The sequence below is a fragment of the Syngnathoides biaculeatus genome, chromosome 18 (assembly GCF_019802595.1).
Source record: "Syngnathoides biaculeatus isolate LvHL_M chromosome 18, ASM1980259v1, whole genome shotgun sequence".
NCBI classification, from domain to species: Eukaryota; Metazoa; Chordata; class Actinopteri; order Syngnathiformes; family Syngnathidae; genus Syngnathoides; species Syngnathoides biaculeatus.
Genome location: NC_084657.1, coordinates 7,168,628 through 7,189,099, shown reverse-complemented (window position 1 = coordinate 7,189,099; position 20,472 = coordinate 7,168,628). Strand labels below are relative to the sequence as shown.

At 46.0% G+C, this 20,472-nt stretch overlaps 1 protein-coding gene across 5 annotated transcripts in view; it reads right to left on the bottom strand.

Moving 5' to 3' along the window:
- The window catches only part of jhy (junctional cadherin complex regulator), a 99,487-nt gene that overhangs the window by 13,351 nt on the left and 65,664 nt on the right, over window positions 1–20,472 (bottom strand). For all 5 annotated transcript variants that reach the window (XM_061804188.1, XM_061804185.1, XM_061804184.1 and 2 more), the window contains 2 exons: window positions 13,702–13,966; window positions 3,324–3,410 (listed from right to left, as the gene is read on the bottom strand). In XM_061804188.1, coding sequence (XP_061660172.1) covers window positions 3,324–3,410; window positions 13,702–13,966 — 352 coding nt within the window. The remainder of the gene's footprint in view (window positions 1–3,323; window positions 3,411–13,701; window positions 13,967–20,472) is intronic.

The following is a 20,472-nucleotide window of genomic DNA, read 5'->3' as shown; positions in this document are numbered from 1 at the left end:
GAGAGTCTGTCCATAGGATAACAATCAGTTGTACAATGCACAAATCTGGCCTTCATGGAAGAGTGGCAAGAAGAAAGCCATTTCTCAAAGATATCCATAATCTCATTTAAAGTTTTCCACAAGCCACCTTGGAGACACACCAAACATGCAGAAAAAGGTACTCTGGTCATAGATGAAACCAAAATCAAACTTTTTGGCCACAATGCAAAACGATATGTTTGGCGTAAAAGCAATACAGCTCCTCACCCTGAACACACAATCCCCACTGTCAAACATGGTCTGGGCTTGCTTTTCTTCAGCAGAGACAGGGAAGATGGTTAAAATTGATGGGAAGATGAATGGAGCCAAATACAGGACCATACTGGAAGAAAATCTGTTGGAGTCTGGCATTGTGGTGGCATTGCGGGTGAGGCGGGTGTGATAAATGCCCAAAAGGGGGGGAGAAAGACACCAATGATCTTCTCAGGTACTCTCACAGTGTGCTGCAGGATATTGTGGCAGGAGGCAGTGCAGTCGCCATACCACGCGATAATGCTGCTGGACAGGATGCTCTTGATCGTTCATTTTTAAGGAAATGAAATGTATAAAAGTTAATCAACAAGGCGATGTATTTGAAATACTGCTTAATGTGTGAAAGTCTGTGGATGAAAAGTTGCAGTGTGAGAATGTGGCAAGAAAGTGATTACAGCAGATAGTGTGCTAGAACGGAATGTTCTCGACGGTTGGGTGGTGATGACCACAATCAGCAGGTGTGGGGCGACACGACGCTTGACCCAGACCTAGAGGGAGACGGGAGCAACAAAACATCAACAACCGCAGGCGTGAGGAGTTGGCCCACCATCCTGCGGACCAAGAAAGACCAATGAGAGAGCGCTAGGGATAACTGCAGGAGACACATAACCAATAGTGAATTAGTAGATTGTACTTTTAAATTGTCCTGGGCAACTCGGATATGAAGTACGTCGGCTTGAGGGAACAGAGACGTACAGGGTTGTATTGAGAGGGACCCGAGAACCAGGTGTTTGTTGAAGGAATAAATCTACTCGCGTGTGAAAACGCCGGCTTCCTGGTCCTTTCTTTGCAGAACGAGCGTGCAAATTGTTGGATGAGTGGTGGTCGGGTAAGGTCACAATTTGGAGTCAGATGATTAACGGACTTTTGTATTGATATAAAAATAAAATCCAACAATCTGGAGAAGGAGCTCGTGATGGGAGATGGCGCTCTCACTCTTGTCAGGTCTTTGGAGATGTGTACAGCCAGGATTTGGAGCTGCTTCACATGCTCTAATACAGCACCATAGATGGTTTGTGCGTGTGCTGGGTGTGGCCTCTCCTGAAGTTCAATATAATTGCCTTTATTTTCTCCACATCCGGGTGGAAATAGTCGTCTTGCACCAGATAACCAGGCGGCTCACCTCACTCCTGTCGCTTGTCTCATCATTTTTATTAACAAGACACACCACAGTCATGTCGTATGTAAACACGAAAAGGTTGGAGCTGAATGTGGGTACTGAGTCATGGGTCATCAGAGTGAAGATGAGGGGAGTTTGCACACGTCTTTGTTGGGGGGGCTGTGTTTAGCATGTTGGTGTAGTAGGCGTGCTGCCAATCAAAACTGCCTTGAGTCTCCCCGTCAGGAAGTTCAACAGCCAGTTGCAAAGGAAGGTGGACTAGTTTGAGGATGAGCTGCTCGGGGATGATGGAATTCAATAGTAAGCTGAAGTCAATTAACAGCATTCTGACCTATGAGTCTTTGGTCTTTTGGTGGGTGAGGAATGAGTGGAGGGCAATAGAGATAGCATCATCAGTTGTGGAGTTGGACTGGTATCAGTTGTGGAGTTGGACTGGTATCCAAACTTGTAGGGGCCAGAATGGGGAGAAGGGAGGATTTGATCCGTTCCACGACTAATCGCTTGAACTACTACTACTTTCTTTCGGCTTGTCCCGTTAGGGGTCGCCACAACATATCATCGCAGATGAACATATTTGTTTGGCACAGTTTTTACACCGGGTGCCCTTCCTGACGAAGCCCCTTTTGGGGAGTGGAGGCCCCATTGAGAAACAAACTCACGACCCCTGGTTTACCAATCCAATGCTCTAACCACTGAGCAATGGGGCCCCTAACCTAACCTTAACCGCTTGAAGCACTTCATAATGATGGAAGTGAGTGCAACCAGGTGGCAGCCATTAAGCAGGAAGGACAGGGATGTTGGTGGTAACTTTGAAGCAGGTCAGGAGGACGCCTTGGCTCATAGAGGTGTTGAAAATGTCTAGGAGGACATCTGTGAGCTCATCTTTCAGAATGCGGCCAAGTATTTTACCCGGTCGAGAGGCTTTCCTTGTATTGGTCTTTCTGAGTGATCGCAACACGCTGTCCAGAGACAGCAGGAGCATACGGTCATTGGGAGGTGGAGGAAAGATCAAAGAAGTCGGCGAGCTGATTCAGTAGAGAAGAGGAGTTGTCGCAAATCTGTGGGGCTAGGCTTTTAGTCCGTGATAGTGTGGATACCGTTCTACAGGTTTCTGATGGCTTAATTATCACTAAAGCAGTCGGCAATCCTCTTGGAGGACTGCCTCTTAGTTAGTCTGATGCCACCTGATGGGTTGGCCCTGGCTGTCCTTGGGCTCACCTTGTCCTGAGCTCTGAAGGCAGCATTCTGGGCTTTCAGGAGCCTTTGGACTTCCCTGTCAGCCATGGCTTCTGATTGGCCCCAATGGAGATGGTTCTAGAAACCATAATGTCGTCCATGTATTTCCTCATGTACTGTAGGCAGTGAGGGTCTCTATCCACTCCTGGTGTTTTGTGATATTGTTGTAGCTGGGTGCCTGTTTGAACATGCTCTAGTCTGTGGTGTATGTGTTTTATTTTCAAGAAAAATGGCTGGAATTCCTTGATTTTTAATTTTGATTAACGCAATGAAAGTAATAATGATCAACCAAGTGACAGCTTGTATCTTGAGAAACTTGCAAATTGAGACTTTCATAAATAGAAGTACCTCTATTTCTAAATTCCTGATTCAAATTGATAACTATTCCAATGCAATTTTTGTTTTTACGGAATTCCTTGATTTTTTATTTTGATTCATGCAATAAAAGTAATAATGATCAACCAAGTGACAGCTTGTATCTTGAGAAACTTGCAAATTGAGACTTTCATAAATAGAGGTATCTCTATTACTAAATCCGTGATTCAAATTAATAACTATTCCAATGCATTTTTTGTTTTTACATTTGTGTTGGTTCACGAACAAACTGGTTTTGAATGTGAAAAGATACGACCCATTTCAAACATTTGGAATTTTTTTATAAAAGTGTGCGACTTACTAGCTTCTTAACTGCGGTGTAGTCAGGACCCAGACCTTGCAGCTTCACATCTAACTTCAACTCCTTGTATTCTTTAAGGCTGTATGTCTGAGAATATAGGGGACACAGTGGGAAGATCACAAATGTAAACTGCTAAACATCAAACCGTAAAGATTTCTACAGGTGGTTCCAGTAAATATTTTATCCATCCATTTTCTAAGCCGCTTATCCTCACAAGGTTTGTGGGAGTGCTGGTGTTACTCTCAGATGTCATCAGGCTGGAAGCAGGGTACACCCTGAAATGGTTGCCAGCCAATCGCAGGGAACATGTAGACAGTCAACAGTTATACTCACAATCACACCTCTACAGCTGCATGTAGGATGGCGCAGCTGTCGACTGTTGGCTTCACAGTTCTGCTGGTTCTGAGGACCGGGATTCAAATCCAGGTCCCGGCTGTGTGGAGTTTGCATGTTCTCCCTGTGCCTCCGTGGGTCTTCTCCACGCTCTCTGGTTTCTTCTCACATCACATGTATTCATTAGAGACTCTAAATTGTACCAGGGTGTGATTGTGAGTGCGATTGTCGTCTGTCTCCATGTGCCCTCCGATTGGCTGGCAGCCAGTTCAGGGTATACTGTGCCTCCTGCCCGATGACAGCAGATATAGGATATAGGATTCACCCTGAGGCTAGGTGTCCATCAGAGGTTCAGAGCAGGTGTGTGGTGTCTGCTTCTGTTGTCCATATCAGTGGTGCACGAGCTCCTGGTAAGACCGCTTCAAGTGTGTGCAAGTATGCTCTGCCAAACCACGCCGGCTGTTCGTCGATAGTCCACGTCACCACGGGGAAGTTGAGACCATTTCACTGTACCGGGTGGCTCAGGGAGGCAGCACTGACAAGCCCAGGGTGGCAGAAACAGAACCAGAGAAAACTCCAGGCAGACCTTAGGAGAAACTAAAGACCAAAATACAAAAGGTCCAGTGCATACCTCCATCTTTCTAACTGTTCCTCCGCCTGTTCCCTGCTTTCACTGCAGATCACAATATCATCTGCAAACATCATGGTCCAAGGGAAATCCAGTCTAACCTCGTCTGTCAGCCTATCCATTACTAACGCAAAGAGGAAGGGGCTCAGCGTGGAACCCTGATGCAGTCCCAGTTCCACCTTAAATTCTTCTGACACACCAACGGCACATCTCACCGCTGTTCTGCTGCCCTCATACATGTCCTGTACTATTGTAACATATTTCTCCGCCACACTAGACTTGCGCATGCAGTACCCCATTTCCTCTCTTGGTACTCTGTCATAGGCTTTCTCTCGGTCTACAAAGATACAATGTTGCTCCTTCTGACCTTCTCTGTACTTTTCCACGAGCATTCTCAAAGCAAATACTGCATCTGTGGTACTCTTTCTAGGCATGAAACCATACTGTTGCTCAGAGGTACTTACTTCTGTCCTGAGTCTAGCCTCCACTACTCTTTCCCAGAAATTCATTGTGTGGCTCATCATCTTTATTCCTCTGTAATTTCCACAGAACATCGCCTTTGTTCTTAAAAATGGGGACTAGCACATTTTTCCTCCATTCTTCTGGCATCTTCTCTCGCACTACCATTCTATTGAACAAGTTGGTCAAAACCTCCACAGCCACCCCACCAAATTCCTTCCATACCTCCACTGGTATGTCATCAGGACCAATTGTCTTTCCATTTTTCATTCTGTTCAGTGCCTTTCTAACTTCTCCCTTACTAATCAATGCCACTTGGTCATTCACGCTGGCCTCTCTACATTCTCTCCCACTTTCTTCATTCATTAACATCTAGTCTTTCTATCTACTTAGCACACTACTGGCACCAGTCAACATATTTCTATCGCTATCCTTGATCACCTTTACTTGCTGCACATCCTTCCTGTCTCTATCCCTCTGTCTGGCCAACCTGTAGAGCTGCTTTTCTCCTTCTTTCCTATCCAACCTGGAGTACATGTCGTCATATGCCTCTTGTTTAGCCTTCGCCACTCCTTTGCCCTACGACGCATCTCAATGTATTCCTTACGCCTCTCCTCAGTCCTCTCCGGGTCCCACTTCTTCTTCGCTAATCTCTTCCCTTTGATGACTTCTTGTATTTTGGGATTCCACCACCAAGTCTCCTCCCCTTTCCTACCAGAAGACACACCAAGCACTCTCATGCCTACCTCTCTGAATACCTTAGCAGTAGCATTCCATTCTTCTGGGAACTCTTCCTGTCCATCTAGAGCCTGTCACACCTCTTTCCAGAAGGCCACACAACATTCTTCCTTTCTCAAATTCCACCACCTGATTCTCTGCTCTACCTTTGTCCTCTTAAACTTCCTACCCACTACCAGAGTCATCCTACACACCACCATCCTATGCTGTCGAGCTACACTCTTCCCGACCACAACCTTACAGTCGGTAACTCCTTCAGATTACACCATCTGCACAAAATATAATCCACCTGCGTGCTTCTACCTCCGCTCTTGTAGGTCACTTTATGTTCCTCCCTCTTCTGGAAATAAGTGTTCACCACTGCCAATTCCATCCTTTTTGCAAAGTCCACCACCATCTGACCCTCAAAGTTTCTTTGCTGAATGTCGTATTTACCCATCACTTCTTCATTACCCCTGTTTCCTTCGCCAACATGTCCATTGAAATCTGCACCAATCACATCTCTCACTCTCTCTCTCTCTCTCTCTCTCTCACTCTCTCTCTCTCTCTCTCTCTCTGCGATGCCCCGGACTACTTTGTCTAGTTCCTTCCAGAATTTTTCTTTCAACTCGAAGTCACATCCTACCTGTGGGGCATAGCCGCTAATCACATTATACACAATACCCTCAATTTCAAATTTCAGCCTCATCACTCAATCTGATACTCTTTTCACCTCCAAGACATTCTTAGCCAGCTCTTCTTTTAAAATAACCCCTATTCCATTTCTCTTCCCATCTACTCCACGATAAAATAATTTAAACCCTGCAACTAAACTTCTCGCCTTACTCCCTTTCCACTTGCTCTCTTGGATGCACAATAGATCAACTTTTCTCCTAATCATCATGTCAACTAACTCCTGAGCTTTTCCTGTCATAGTCCCAACATTCAAAGTCCCTACACAGAGCTGTAGGGTTTGTGCATTCCTCTTCTTCTTCTTCCGACTAAGTTAGGTCGTGGCCCGGGCTTCCTACACCAGCACCCGGAAATGTTAATCTACAAGGCAAAGGTAGAAATTCAGATAATGTAGGTCGAAGACAAAAAAAGAGGAAGAACTAACCGTTTCATCCTTGTTAAAAACTTGTTCACTGATGAGGTTAGGAAACTCTTCCCCCACGTAAGGAGGAGCAGCACCATACAGACACTCGTTTCTGAGGCCATATCTTTTTTTTTCCCCCCCCAAACAAGCCCTTGCAGGCCAAAAAGCCTGTCCTCGAGGGGGTGAATCACAATGCAGGGTCCAACAAGGAGAAAAGTGCCCTGTCCGGAACCCTGGAGGACATCCCAGTAGGTACCACAGTGCCCGTGCTATTTGCTGCACAAAGTGGTTGATTCCGCCCGCTGGATCACAGAAAGGATAATCATGCACGCGGAGTCACCACCTCTCGGGCGGCGCAAAGGAAGTTTTCGCTTGGGCCCAGCGCTGAGGTAGTATTTTAACTACAGTACATCATCAAAAAATGTCATTGCTTAAAAATATATATATTACATAGACAAGCCCATGCGCACAACAAGGAAATGGGTGGGACAAGGGAAGTTACGGTATGAGACTTCGATGATGTGCAACCAATCAGCTCATGGGATAAACCCACTCGTCCTCTTATTAGTTGATTTCTTGCCCAGAACTAATCATGTGCCTTGTATCAACGCGTCTTTCCATAATATGCTGAGCTGGGTGCATTTTTTTTTTTGGGTGGGGGGATTAATTAAAACTGTGGTGCTCCATCGCCTGTAGAGTTCGCTCTCAACACGTTTACTGTCCTGACCTGCCGGCCCAAATGAATGGGCAACAGGCCACCTGGGCTGTGGATCCATTTGAGGGTGGCTTCTAATTAGTTTAGCACAGCAATGCCACCTACACCTGTCCAGTCTTTCCTCTGATATGCTTTTTTGTAATCCGCTGCGTGTCAGAGTGACGAACAAAAGTCTTGTCTCCTGTCCTTGCATTCCTGTGGGAACATCGTCTGAGTTTGTTAAACTGTGGGGCATCATCTTGCTGCCTCAATTCTGTGACACATAGTAGATAAAAAAACGACTCTGAATAGTTCAATTTCAAACTGAATTTATTAGATTGGAACCAAAGTCCCTTAAAATTGACCCCTCCGTGGAGATTGCGCAATCCGTGTAACTGACCAATCAGAGGCCAGAGATCTGCATAGACCAAAGCCCGTTTTTGCTCCCGCCATTTTCTATGACAACATTGAATGGTCCAGTATAGGTTTAGTTAGCGTTTTATCGCGTATTTGGGTTATTTAACAAAAAATATGGTTAAGAGGTGTAGTCACGGACTTTGTAATAGTGACGACAGGTATCCTGAAAGGCTAGTTGGTGGAATTCGATTCGTACCCTTTCCAAAACCGAAGACCCAGTACGAAAAATGCCTTCGATGGATCAAACTTTGTGGAAGACCGCATCATCAACTAAATCCATCTAATATCAACCGGAACACATATGTTTGCATGAAGGTATGCCCTATATTTGATTTTCAATAGAGGTCTCGTATAAATGAATTCGAAGTTCTTCGCTAGCATAACACTGCTGCGTGTGAACGATTGCCACACTTATTCTTTGTTGAGCGATATTTAGCGATGATTGCACTGCACAAATATGTCCCTTTCTTGCCGGCTCGCGGCAGAAGCTTAACCAGAATGTGTTTGCACGAAGATATGCCCTAAATTTGATTTTTAATACACGTCTCGTATAAATGAATGAGACGTTTTGCGCTAGCATAACATTGCTACGTGTGAATGATTGAATGAAATCAGAAGCATGGCGTCTCTCTCAGTTAAGAATGTATTGTATTTAGAATCTATAATATATTGTTGATATGAATGAAATCAGAAGCATAGAGTCTGTCTCAGTTCAGAATGTATTGTATTGTATTTGCCATTTGTACTGTTTGTCTTACGTGAACGCACGTGGCGTGATGTCACTTCAGGAGGCGTGGTTAAGTGCCCTGTACGGAGGGGTCAATTGAATTGTAAAGTGAATGTGAGATTATTTGATCTGCAACAAGTTACATGTTTTTATATTCAGTGAGATAATTTCATTTTCATTCATTTTATTATTCATCTTCCCTACCGTTTATCCTCACTATGGTGACGGGCGTGCTGGAGCCTATCCCAGCTAACTTCGGGCAAGAGGCGACGAACACCCTAAAACAGTCATCAGCCATTCGCAGAGGACATATAGACAAACAACCATTTGCACTTGCATTCATACCTATGGACAATTTAGATTCTTCAGTCAACCTACCACATGATGTTTTGGGGATGTGGGAGCAAACAGACACACCAGAAACCCACGCAAGAACAGAGAGAATATGCAAACTCTAAACAGGTGAGGTCAGGATTTGAATGCGAAGCTAGATGACTGCTTGGCATTGGGGCTCCCTTCTCATGACCCGCGGGTGCTACCTGGGATGCCCCACTTATTGTTCTTTTGTTGGTTGCCCCTAGCTGTCCTTCTTTCCAACAAACAAGGGACATTTTCCTGCCCTCGGGCTGGGCGGGGACTGGTGGCATCGCAAGCCCTGCAGGTTAGGGGGGCGTCTGGTTCTCTTGGAGTTGAGGGGAAGTTGGCGGGTGTATATGGCAGTGGGGGTGGCCCTGGTTGGGTGGCATTGGGTCCCTGTGAACCCTGCTGGGTGGCCACGTGACAGGGTGCTTTGGTGCGGCAAGGGGATTGCCCCAGGTCCCTCAGTGTGGGATGTGTCCCGTCCACCGGTTTGCTCTCGGGTACACCCCTGGGTACACCCTTTCTATTGATTAGGAGGGCTTTAGCCTGTACAGTTTAGGCACAACAATTACAGGAAATTTTTGTCACTCTTTGTGCATGTAAAACACAAAGGGATATGTGCATGTCCACATGGACTTTCTCATTGGGTGTGGGGCCACTCACTTATTGCAGTGGTTCTTAACCTAGGTTCAGTGAGTCGGTCTCAGGGGTTCATCCATACCTAAATGTATTGACTTTTTGAAAATATTTTTTTTTAATTGCGCATTATTTTTGAGAAATTACGATACGTGTCTTGAATTTGATAAAAATTACATTTTACACTAAAGTAGGGTTTGGTGAATGTGCATTTGAAACTGGTGGGGTTCAGTAGCTCCAACAAGGTTAAGAACCACTGACTTATTGTGACAAATAACTCATGTACAGTGGAAACTCTAAGGACTAACATAATTCATTCTTGTGACGTGTTCAAAGTCTGATTTTGTTCAACCTCCGAAACATTTTTTTCCTCATAGGAAATAATGTAAATGAGTTTAATCCTTTTCCCAACCTCCAAATAGTAAATTCCCATTTTAATTCCTATTTATGTAAAAACATGTACTCCAGGTAATTCTCCAGTAGGTTCTCCATTTCTTGTTATGTGTGGCCTTTGCTTTGTAATTATAGTCACTCATTTGGCAAAACTAGATGCCTTTTAATACATTTTTATTCTTTAGGATAGTCGAAATAGTTGACTTAGCCATAAGCTATTCGTTAGCAAACGCCGTGACAAACACACACCCCATATTCATACTTCGCAATTATCTCCTTCCTTAAATCCTCTCAGGTTCGCATAATTTTCCTTTTTTTCTTTGCTGCTGGTAGAACTGGTGTCTTTCTTTGAGCCCATGGGAAAGAAAATACTGAAAACTTTTTGAAAAAATCTTGAAAAGCACTCACGAATGTGCGTGCGCACACTAGGACTGCCTGTCTGACTTGAACTGGGTAGTGGCTTTTCTCGGCACTGCCCCGTGTGCGTTTAGCATTGCTCGGCTTGACTTGATCAACACGGCTTCAGCTTTGCTCGGGTGTTCAGACCCCAAGAATTGGGTCAAACACAAGAGGCCTCTTCTTTTCAACAAATCGATGATCATTGTTGTTGGCGATAAAGAAAAAATGGATTAATGTTCGTAGATACCTGGAGTCACTCTTTTTGGACCCACTCAGTGGCCATTAGTTTTTTATTGCACACAAAGCCAAAACATTTCAAAAAGAGGACATTTTAGCGCAATTTGGATATTGTTATTTTCTTTTGCATTCAGGTGGATAGTTGTCCTTATCAAACCTTATCAAAATTTCCTGAGTGCACCACAACATGAGTGCAGTTTGTATTCGTGTTGTATGGGCTTCTGTGTAAGGCATAACCATGCTATCGATACTATCAATCTCCAGCTGGTACCCCTGACTCTCATGTACATCGAATGCCGAATTTCCTACAGGAAAATCCATTGCATATAACACTGGCTTTACTGACAGGGCCTCATGAGCTGTACACTCTGAAGTTACATCCCAGTGGAAAATGCTAAGGTGTGCTAATTTGCCCACACTCATTCGTCGGCACTTTGAATCCATTTCATTCTCCTGGCTCACATACAGTCAAAGGATGCTGCTCCACACATAAAGGCATTCTAAATCGTCAGAAGACAAGCAGTCACTGGCTGACTGTCAGCTTGATGCGTACAGGTAGTCCTCGGTCTACGACTGAGATGTGTTCCCACAGTAGCGACTTAACTCAAATTTCGACTGAAATTACTGACCACTGGGATTGGCTTCAGCATTCCCATGACCCTTGTGAGGATAAGCAGCTCATGGATGGGTGTTGGTACTACATGTAAAAAAAAACTAAAATACATTAAAGTAAAAAAATAAGATCTTCACTTACTGTTAGGGAAGGGAGGGGGGGATGGCAAAGAGTGAAGGAAGGCTACGCTCAGGTATCGCTCAGGAAGCAAGTGGAGGTAGCTGTTGCTAGCAGTAAATTCCTTCCCGGCATCTTCTCCTTTCTGCTCTTTCAAAGTTAGGAAAATACGTACACCGTGCCTTTTCCTTTAATGAACATGAGGCTCATATCAAGCCTACGTTGATTCGGTTCCTCGATCCATAACGTAAGTAATCTTTCCATCTCGGCAACGATCGAAGAACGTTGCTTCATTTTTTCTCTCTTCGCAAAAAAAGTTGCTTCGTGAACACTTTATCCCTCATAGGGATGAAACTCTTCACTTGCACTAAAATGGGGCCTTTGTCCTTAATAATAATTGCCACTCTCGTCGAACTGAAGCCCAAGTCTTTATGTCTGTCATGTCCGTCGGTGTTAATCCCATCTCTGATTGATATTGTAATGATATTGAGCTCCGTTTCCATGGTGATTGCGTTTCTTTCAGCTGGACCAGACAGCTTTCTTCTTTTGGGCTATAATGTGTAAAAAGGTGGGCAAAAATGGGCAAATAAACTCCCAGCACACAAACACAGATAATGTGCATGAGCTAAGCAGAAACACTATGGTGCTGGGGCCATCATGGCGGACAAGACTCGGGTGTCATGAAGTCGAAACGTTTTAGGTCGAGACCGTCTTAACCCGAGAACTCCCTGTATTGGCCTTTAAGACACTGTATTAATTTAGCATATGTTTGCGTAAACGTGTGTTGGGATGTTAAACAATTCCCATCTTTTGAGATCTAAACACAAATTCAATGGATTTGAAATAAAACAAAATGTGGTTTGACTGCATATAGAGCTTTAATTTGTGGGCATTTACATCCAAATCAGTTGGACGGTGTAGGAATTGCAACAACTGCATTTGGCCATTACTGTAAAACTTGTCATACTGCACTGCTTCCAGTCTAAAGCAGGGGTGGGCAAACATTTTGGCTCAGAGGCCACGTTGACATTTAAAATTTGTCAGGTTGCCCAAGCCAGGACCAAATGCTGACATTTTAAAAATAAACAGAAAAGGGCCTTGTAGTGTCCATCCATCCACCCATCCATCCATTTTCTTTGCCGCTTATCCTCACGACGTTCACGGGAGTGATGGAGCCTATCCCAGCTGTCAGCGGGCAGGAGGCGGGGTACACCCTGAGCTGGTTGCCAGCCAAATCGCAGGGCACATCGAGACAAACAGCCAGATTCCAATCCCACCTACAGGCAATTTCGAGTGTCCAATTCATGTTGCATGTTTTTGAGATGTGGGAGGAAACCGGAGTGCCCGGAGAAAACCCACGCAGGCACGAGGAGAACATGCAAACTCCACACCCCGGATCAAACGCTGGACCTCAGAACTGTGAGGCCAACACTTTCCAGTTTATCCACTGTGCCGCCATTGTAGTGTCAATACTTAGATTTACTTTTAACAGGAATAGTGTTGTTTTGCTGATGTTGACTTTTCTTTTCTTTGGCCCACTCATGGTTGAAAAAGAGTCCAGAGCAGGAGCAGAGTAAAAACAGAACAGCCAAAGTCATGTCAATGGATCGCTGTACCTTATCCGTTACCTGGTGGTACCAGTGGGTATTAAAGCACAACGTGGTGGCATTACAGGACATGTTCAAATAATTGTAGCCATGATTTTAATATGACTTGCCCGATTCGGTACCAATCTTTGCCAGGCCGGATGAGGCCGTTAAATCTTAGTTTTTTTTTTTTACAGTGAAAAAGAATAAATCTGGGACAATGGAACAAAAACTGACACTCAAAAAACATTACAAAGAAGCCAGAATGATCTTGTTCACAGAAACGTTCATCAGGCAGAAATAGTTCATTCAGTTCACGTTTGATGAACCATCATTCATCAACTCCTTCAGATACAAGACTGGAAATGACAATAATGGAGACACCAACGCTATCACGCCGTCTTAAATGCTTTAGAAAAGCAATTTAATCTGATCCATTTTCTGCCACCTTTGCATCGTCAAGACAAAAGAAGCTGCAGCCTAATCATCAAATGCACATGCATCTGTCATCGGCGTGTACCGCTTGTCGTCTCTGCCTTTTTACCACTTTAGCGTCCAGCATATGTTCAAATGGCTTTACAAAACCAGCAGTTCTATCGCCCTCTTTTTGCAATTAAGTGTATCTTACAAGGGGTAGACAATTAACCTGATGTTTTGTGCTTTGAGTAAGTAAAACCCTTCTACTGGATTAAGCAGACCATGCATGACGGTTGAGGGGATTACTTGTGACTTCAAAGGAGCATAACCTCTTAAGTATATGAGAATTGGAATGAGATTCCACACAATTTTAGTATTTGTTGTGCCCATGAACAATCCCCCACCCCCAAACAACTAATTAGTTAATTTTACTGTTCTATACAATAATTGTGAACACACAATGTTGGAATGACTAAAGGCCTTCTCATGCATCCAATAGTACTAGATAAAAGATCTATAAAAAAAAAAAATACTGAAGCTCAAACCAACCTTGTAATTGGTTCTTGTCTTCAATTTGTCTTCCATCTGTTCCAAGAAATCAGCAGGGCTGTTTCTATGGTGGGAATTGATTGTCTTCAAACCACAGCACTCCTTTCGCATAATAGGTGGCAGCTTTGTATAGACTCTGGCTTTGTGTGAAGTACTTGAAGGTATCGTGGCGATGTTTTCGAGATTTTGCTTAATGCAATCTTCATTTGGACACCACTTGTGTTCCCCCTCCTCAATGGATAAGACACATTTTAATGCAGTTGTGCTGAAACACAAATATTGTTTGATAAATGGTGTCACAATTTAGTACAACAATATAAAAAAATACTAAAGCCACACTGCAAAGAACAAAAAAAAAATAATAATGGTACTACAAGAACAGTAAAAACATTGAAAATGTCCTAAATAAAAGTAGCGTAATACAATAATCCTCTTTTTCTTTCGGCTTCTATTATATATTTTTTTTTTCACCAAAGTATTTGCAATCAGCCTTTTTAAAAGGTGCAGTGCTGTTGCATAACTTGAACCCTGCTGAGAGGTATTAGAATGTTATTACACTGTTAAACCAGTTTATAATTGATCCAGGATATTTTAAGGATGCTTTTCGGGATGTACAAGATACAAAAGTAAAATAAAAATAAATGTTTTGCAGATGTTAAAAGTGCTTGTTTTTCCTAAAGGTTCCTTAAAAAGCTAGAAAACAGGCAACTTGAACGAACCTTGTAAATACCAGCCTGTACTTTCCCATCTGCGGGGAGCGAAAAAGCATGTCCTGTGATTCTCATCAACTTGTCATTTACACACCTTCATTCCAGATATGCGTTTTGGGTGGGGCAACCCTAAAATGTGAACAGTCCTGGTCAAATCAGGTCTTCCATATAATCTCCCTTTCAAATACAAACTTTTCCTTTGACATTCTTGTGAGGCTGTAATAAGTGAAGCATCCTGAGAGGGTGAAACATTGCACTTCCAGTTTGCAAGAAATTAAAATTTACACAGCCAACCAGCTGGAACGCATTGGCTTTACAGTTCTGAGTACCTGGGTTCAATCCCAGCCCTCCCTGTGTGGAGTTTGCATGTTCTCCCCGTGTTCGCGTGGGTTTTCTCCGGGCACTACGGTTTCCTCCCACATCCTAAAAACATGTGCCCTGTGATTGGCTGGCAACCAGTTCTGGGTGTACCCTGCCTCCTGCCCGTTGACAGCTGGGATTGGCTCCAGCACTCCCGCAACCCTTGTGAGGATAAGCAGCTAACAAAATGGATGGATAAAATTAGCATCACACACAGTAATTATATTTTAGTCCAGTAAGATGTCATACAGTCTGTACAATATTTTAAGAGCCACTGTAACTGTTTTTTTTCTTTTGTTCTTTGTTCTTTTTTTTTTACTGCAGTCATGAAGTTGCCAATTAAGTTGAAGGCTGTTTATTAGAGAACTAAAAGTGATCATGGTTAATTACTTGGTTAAGTTTTAGTGCATGTTACAGATGCTGGTGTCATGGTCCTGCCGGTCCCAGCCCTGGCTGTGCAGGTCCCCTACACACCTGCGTTCATTTGGAGGCACACACCTGCGCCTCATCGCTGATAATTAACCCCGGTCCATATAGGACCCAGCGGCAAAGCCAGACCATTCCCATCCATGCTTCGTTCCCGCACTTCCTCATTCCTGATCCTGAACCACTGTGTACCGACCTCCGCCTGTCCTCCGACCAACCCCGTAAGCTTGACGCCCTTGAGACTGCTGCCCAATGACTGATCTCCGGTGTAATGATCCCTTGCTTGCCTGCTGACCTGCCTTCTACGACTGACGTCCTGGTTACCGCTGGTCCAGTCGACTGTCTGCCTGATCCCCGACCTTGGAACGAATGAACACTTTTCCCAAACTGCTTCTGCGTCCCCTGAGTCCTGCATTTGGGTCCTCTCTCGCACCGATGGGTCGTGACAGAACGATCTGGCCATTACAGGACCCAGCAGGAAAGACTCGGCGTCACCGGGAACGACGCCAGGCAAACCGCCTGCCGGAGGACCAAGCATATCCTATCCGGGTAGGCTCCATGATGTCTTCTCCCTGGTTACACGCACCGCCTGTGTGTCATGATTACGTCCCGAACACGACCTGCTCACCACCTTATATTTTCTTGGATTCAGATTTTTCGGAGTTTGTCACGTCCCATCGGAAACGAGAGTAGGACCCAAATGCAGGAACTCGGAAGACGCAAGGTAGTTCAAGAAGAGACACGTTTATTATATGCAGAGGTAGGGGATCGAGCAGGTAGTCCAGTGCAGCGGCGGTAGTTGGGATGTCGGGCGAAGAGAGCAGATGATCGGACAGGCAGGAGTCAGTACACGGGAGAACAATCAACGCAGGCAGAAGTATCAAAGGAGTCAGGCTTACAAGGTTGGTTGGAGAACGGACGAAGGTCGGTACACACAGGTTCAATCAGGGATACCGGAGCACACGAATGGGACATGAAGATCATACGAACTGGCGCCGGCCAGTTGTCATCGCGGTCATATAAATCCACAGCATAATCAGGCTGCATGAGGCGCAGGTGTGCACCTTACAATCAGCGCACCTGCGCGGACACCCGCACAGCTCGTGCTGGAGCGGCAGGATCATGACAGAGTTTGAGGAAGACTTAAATTTATATGACCGGCTGCCTGACTGTGATTCTGATATTGACTGAATTTCCTCTCCCTAACTTTAGTCCCAGTCCATTTGTTTCACCTCCCCGTGTTTGCAGCTCCGGAGTGCCTTCGCCCGGTAGGTCCAAGTCTTCGTGCTCCAATCCTTTTTTGGGAACCCGCTTGGCCATCTACCCGGGATCTCCGTGTGGCGGCCAGAGGAGATGCCCAAGCAGGGTGCCCCCTTGTGCCTCCCTCTGCGCAGCGACCAAGACACTGCCATCGTCCATTCACTCCTCACAAGCAACGACCAAACCAGCAGACCCATTGCTTAAGGTGAAACTTCAAGCCCAGAGGGATGAGGTGCAGCAACTCGAGAATCTTGAGGTCTTCTATCGCGAAATGCAGGCAGAAATAGAGCGGCCCAGGTTCGGCAGGGATTAGATAACCGGCCAAGCTACGCCCACGTCGCGGTTGCAACAGACTCGCTGCTGACTCACGGTCATGCTGCGGTGGCAATTGATTCGTTCCCGAGCCACACCCACATCGCAGTGGCGACGGACTTCCTAATAAATCACACTCACGCCCCAGTAGCAACGGACCCGCTACCGAGCAAAGTTCACGTTACTGTGAAAACAGATCTGCGACCGCGCCATGCCCACGTCGCGGTTTCAACAGATTCGCTGCAAGCTCTCACTGCGGTAGCCACTGATCCACGACCAAGCCAAGCGCACATTGCAGTGGAAAAAGATCCGCCCCCTCGCTAGGCCCATGTCGCGGTTTCAACAGACGCGCTGTTGACCCATTCTCATCCATCGACCCCTTACCAAACCTAGCTCTCGTCGCTGGTGGCATCAGATTTGCTGCCGTGTCACACCTACGTCGCGGTGGCGACACACTTCCGGGCGAGCGGCAAAATAAAAGGGTGGGATTGGCGATCATAGATAAGCCTGCCAGAGCGCCTTTGTGTTTTCCCAAAAAACAAAACTCAGAAATGAATTGCAGAGGGCTTAAGTTCACGGCCGCCCCCCCATTCCTGCTTCAACGGCGACTGGCACGCGTCGGTCCCACACCCCTCTCTGAACGGCAACAGGTATTCTTCTGTCTCCCATTCCTGTCTCGACAGTGACAGGTACACGGCCTCCGCACGCTGCCTATCTCGATGACTGCCACCTCCCTCTCCTGCTTCAATGGCAACCTGTCTACGGCCGTCATAGGGCCATGCTACGACGGCCACCAATCTTCGGCCGCTCCATGACCTAGCCTCGGCAGCGACTGATTCCCAGGCGCCTCACGACCTAGCCTCGGCGATGACCGATCCACGGCTGTCTCCCGGCCGAGTCTCGGCGGCGACCGATCCCATGTCGCCTCGCAACCACGTCCTGGGAGGTCTTCGTCCAGAACCGTTGCATGCTTCCATCTGGTTCCTACTTCGCCGTCTGGTTCCTCCTCGAGGACGTCCACCTGAATCACCCCGTGGGGACCCTGGTGCTTGGCGTCCAGGACGACCTCCTGACCTGCCCAGCCGGACGCCTCGCTTTTGGCCACCACACAGACTGGGGTTGGGGAGGGTGCCACCCCCCCGGACCCCTTCCACCCGCCCCTGGACATGTTGTGTGTTTGTGTGTGTTTCTTTTGTATGGGCACGTCTGGGATCCATGCCTTAAGGGGGGGGGTACTGTCATGGTCCTGCCGGTCCCAGCCCAGGCCGTGCAGGTCCCCTACACACCTGCATTGATTAGGAAGTGTACACCTGCGCCTCATCGCTGATAATTAACACCAGTATAGATAGGAGCCAGTGGACGGTCTGGCTTTGCCAGATTGTTTCCATCCATGCGTCGTTCCTGCACTTCCTCGTTCCTTATCCTGAACCACTGTGTACCAAACTCCGCCTGTCCTTCGACCAACCCCGTAAGCTTGAAGCCCTTGAGACTGCTGCTCTCTCTGACTGATCTCCGGTTCATCAATCCCTGCTTGCTCGCTGACCTGCCTTCTACGCCTGACGTCCTGGTTATCGCTGCTCCAGTTGACTGTCTGCCTGACCCCCGACCTTGGAATGAATAAACACTTTTCTGTCATGATCCTGCCGCTTCAGCCCGGGCTGTGCGGGTGCCCGCACGGTCGCGCTAATTGGGAGGCACACATCTGCGCCTCATGCGGGCTGATTATCCTGTGTGTATATATAGGACGCCGATGACGACTGGTCCTCGGCCAGATCGTTGAGGTTCATGCCCCGTTCCAGCACTCTCGTATCCCTGATCGTCAACCCGTGTGTACCGACCTACGCCTGTTCTCCGACCGACCCCGCAAGCCTGACTCCATTAATACTCCTCCCTGCTTTGATCGTTCTACCGTGGTAACGACTCCTGCCTGCCCGCTGACCTGTTCTCTACACCCGACGTCCCAACTACCGCTGCTATACCTGACTGCCTGCCCGATCCCCGACTTTGGATTAATCAATGTTTTTCCCGATTTACATCTGCGTCTCCTGTGTACTCCTGCATTTGGGTCCTACCTGCGTTCCGATGGGTCGTGACATTTTCAGTGTTAGGTGTCTGAAATAAAGTTATATGATGTCCAACATTTGATAAATACAATTCTTCTGACTGACACACTTTTGGAAATAGTCCTTTGTGACTCAAACTGTCTGTACCTTAACTGCCACTGGAGAGAGCCTCATTATGTTGCACTGCGAGCTCAGATGGCAGAATGAAGCAGCCATTTTATAATTACAAAATACCAAAGAGCAAAATAATTCCTGAGATTTTAATAAATATGAATGAACGTGTGAAAGTATCTTCACCATTGCATGTACATATTTGCCATTATTATGATTGTATGAGGGTGGCACGGTGGATCAGCTGGTAAAGCGTTGGCCTCACAGTTCTGAGTTCAATCCCGAATCCGCCTGTGTGGAGTTTGCATGTTCTCCCCATGCCTGCGTGGGTTTCCTTCGGGCACTCTGGTTTCCTCCCACATTCCAAAACACATGGAACATTAATTGGACACTCTAAAATTGCCCCTAGGTGTGATTTTGAGTGCAGCCGTTTCTCTCCATGTGCCCTGCAATTGGCTGGCAACCAGTTCAGGGTGTACCCCGCCTCCAGCCCATTGGCAGCTGGGATAGGCCCTAGCACTCCCCGCGACCCTCGTGAGGATAAGCGGTGAAGAAAATTGATGGATGGATGATTGTATGAAGGTAAAAGTCGAATCGTTGTTTCATAATTTTGTTTGTGGCACAGTCATACGACGTGGGGCTGGACCCAAATGCAGGACTCAGAGGCAGTAAAACGATGTTGAGGGAGGGTTTATTCCAGCCAAACGTCATGCACAGCTATAGTAAGCACTCCAAAAAGGCAGAGGCACAAAAACACAAGGCAACAGGTGAGGTCCAAAAACATGAAACATGGTCAAATTACTTTTAGCCGCAAAACAAGACTTGACTTAGCTGTGGCGGCACAGGAAGGCTGGCTACGACAACGAGGTTAAGAGAGGTCCGGCACGTGACGTCAGAGTTTGCACAGCACCACATTGCCGGTCAAACCTAGCTGGTCTGCAGTATGGGATTCGTTGAACCGGAGCAGATTGAGACTGACCATCATGTTTCGTTTCTTCCATTTTCTTGCTCCAACATTGGACCTTATTTCACCAAGCTGCTTGCCAATTTCTCCGTAGCCCTTTCCAGCCATGTGTAGTTGTACAATTTTGTCTCTGGTGTCTTTGCACAGCTCTTTGGTCTTGGCCATGTTACAAGTTTGAGTCTTATTGATTGTATGGGGTGCACAGGTGTCTTTATGCAGCTAACAACCTCACACAGGTGCATCTGATTCAGGATAATACATGGAGTGAACGTGGACATTTAATGGCAGACTAACAGGTCTTTGAGGGTCAGAATTCTAGCTGATAGACAGGTGTTCAAATACTTATTTGCAGCTGTATCACACAAATAAATCGTTAAAAACATCATACATTGCGATTTCTGGATTTTTCTTTTTAGATTATCTCTTTCACAGTGGACATGCACCTACGATAAAAATTCAGACCCCTCCATGATTTCTTAGTGGGAGAACTTGCAATATAGCAGGGTGTTCAAATACTTATTTTCTTCACTGTAAATGAAATGCTCGGCTATGATGCAGCCAAAGA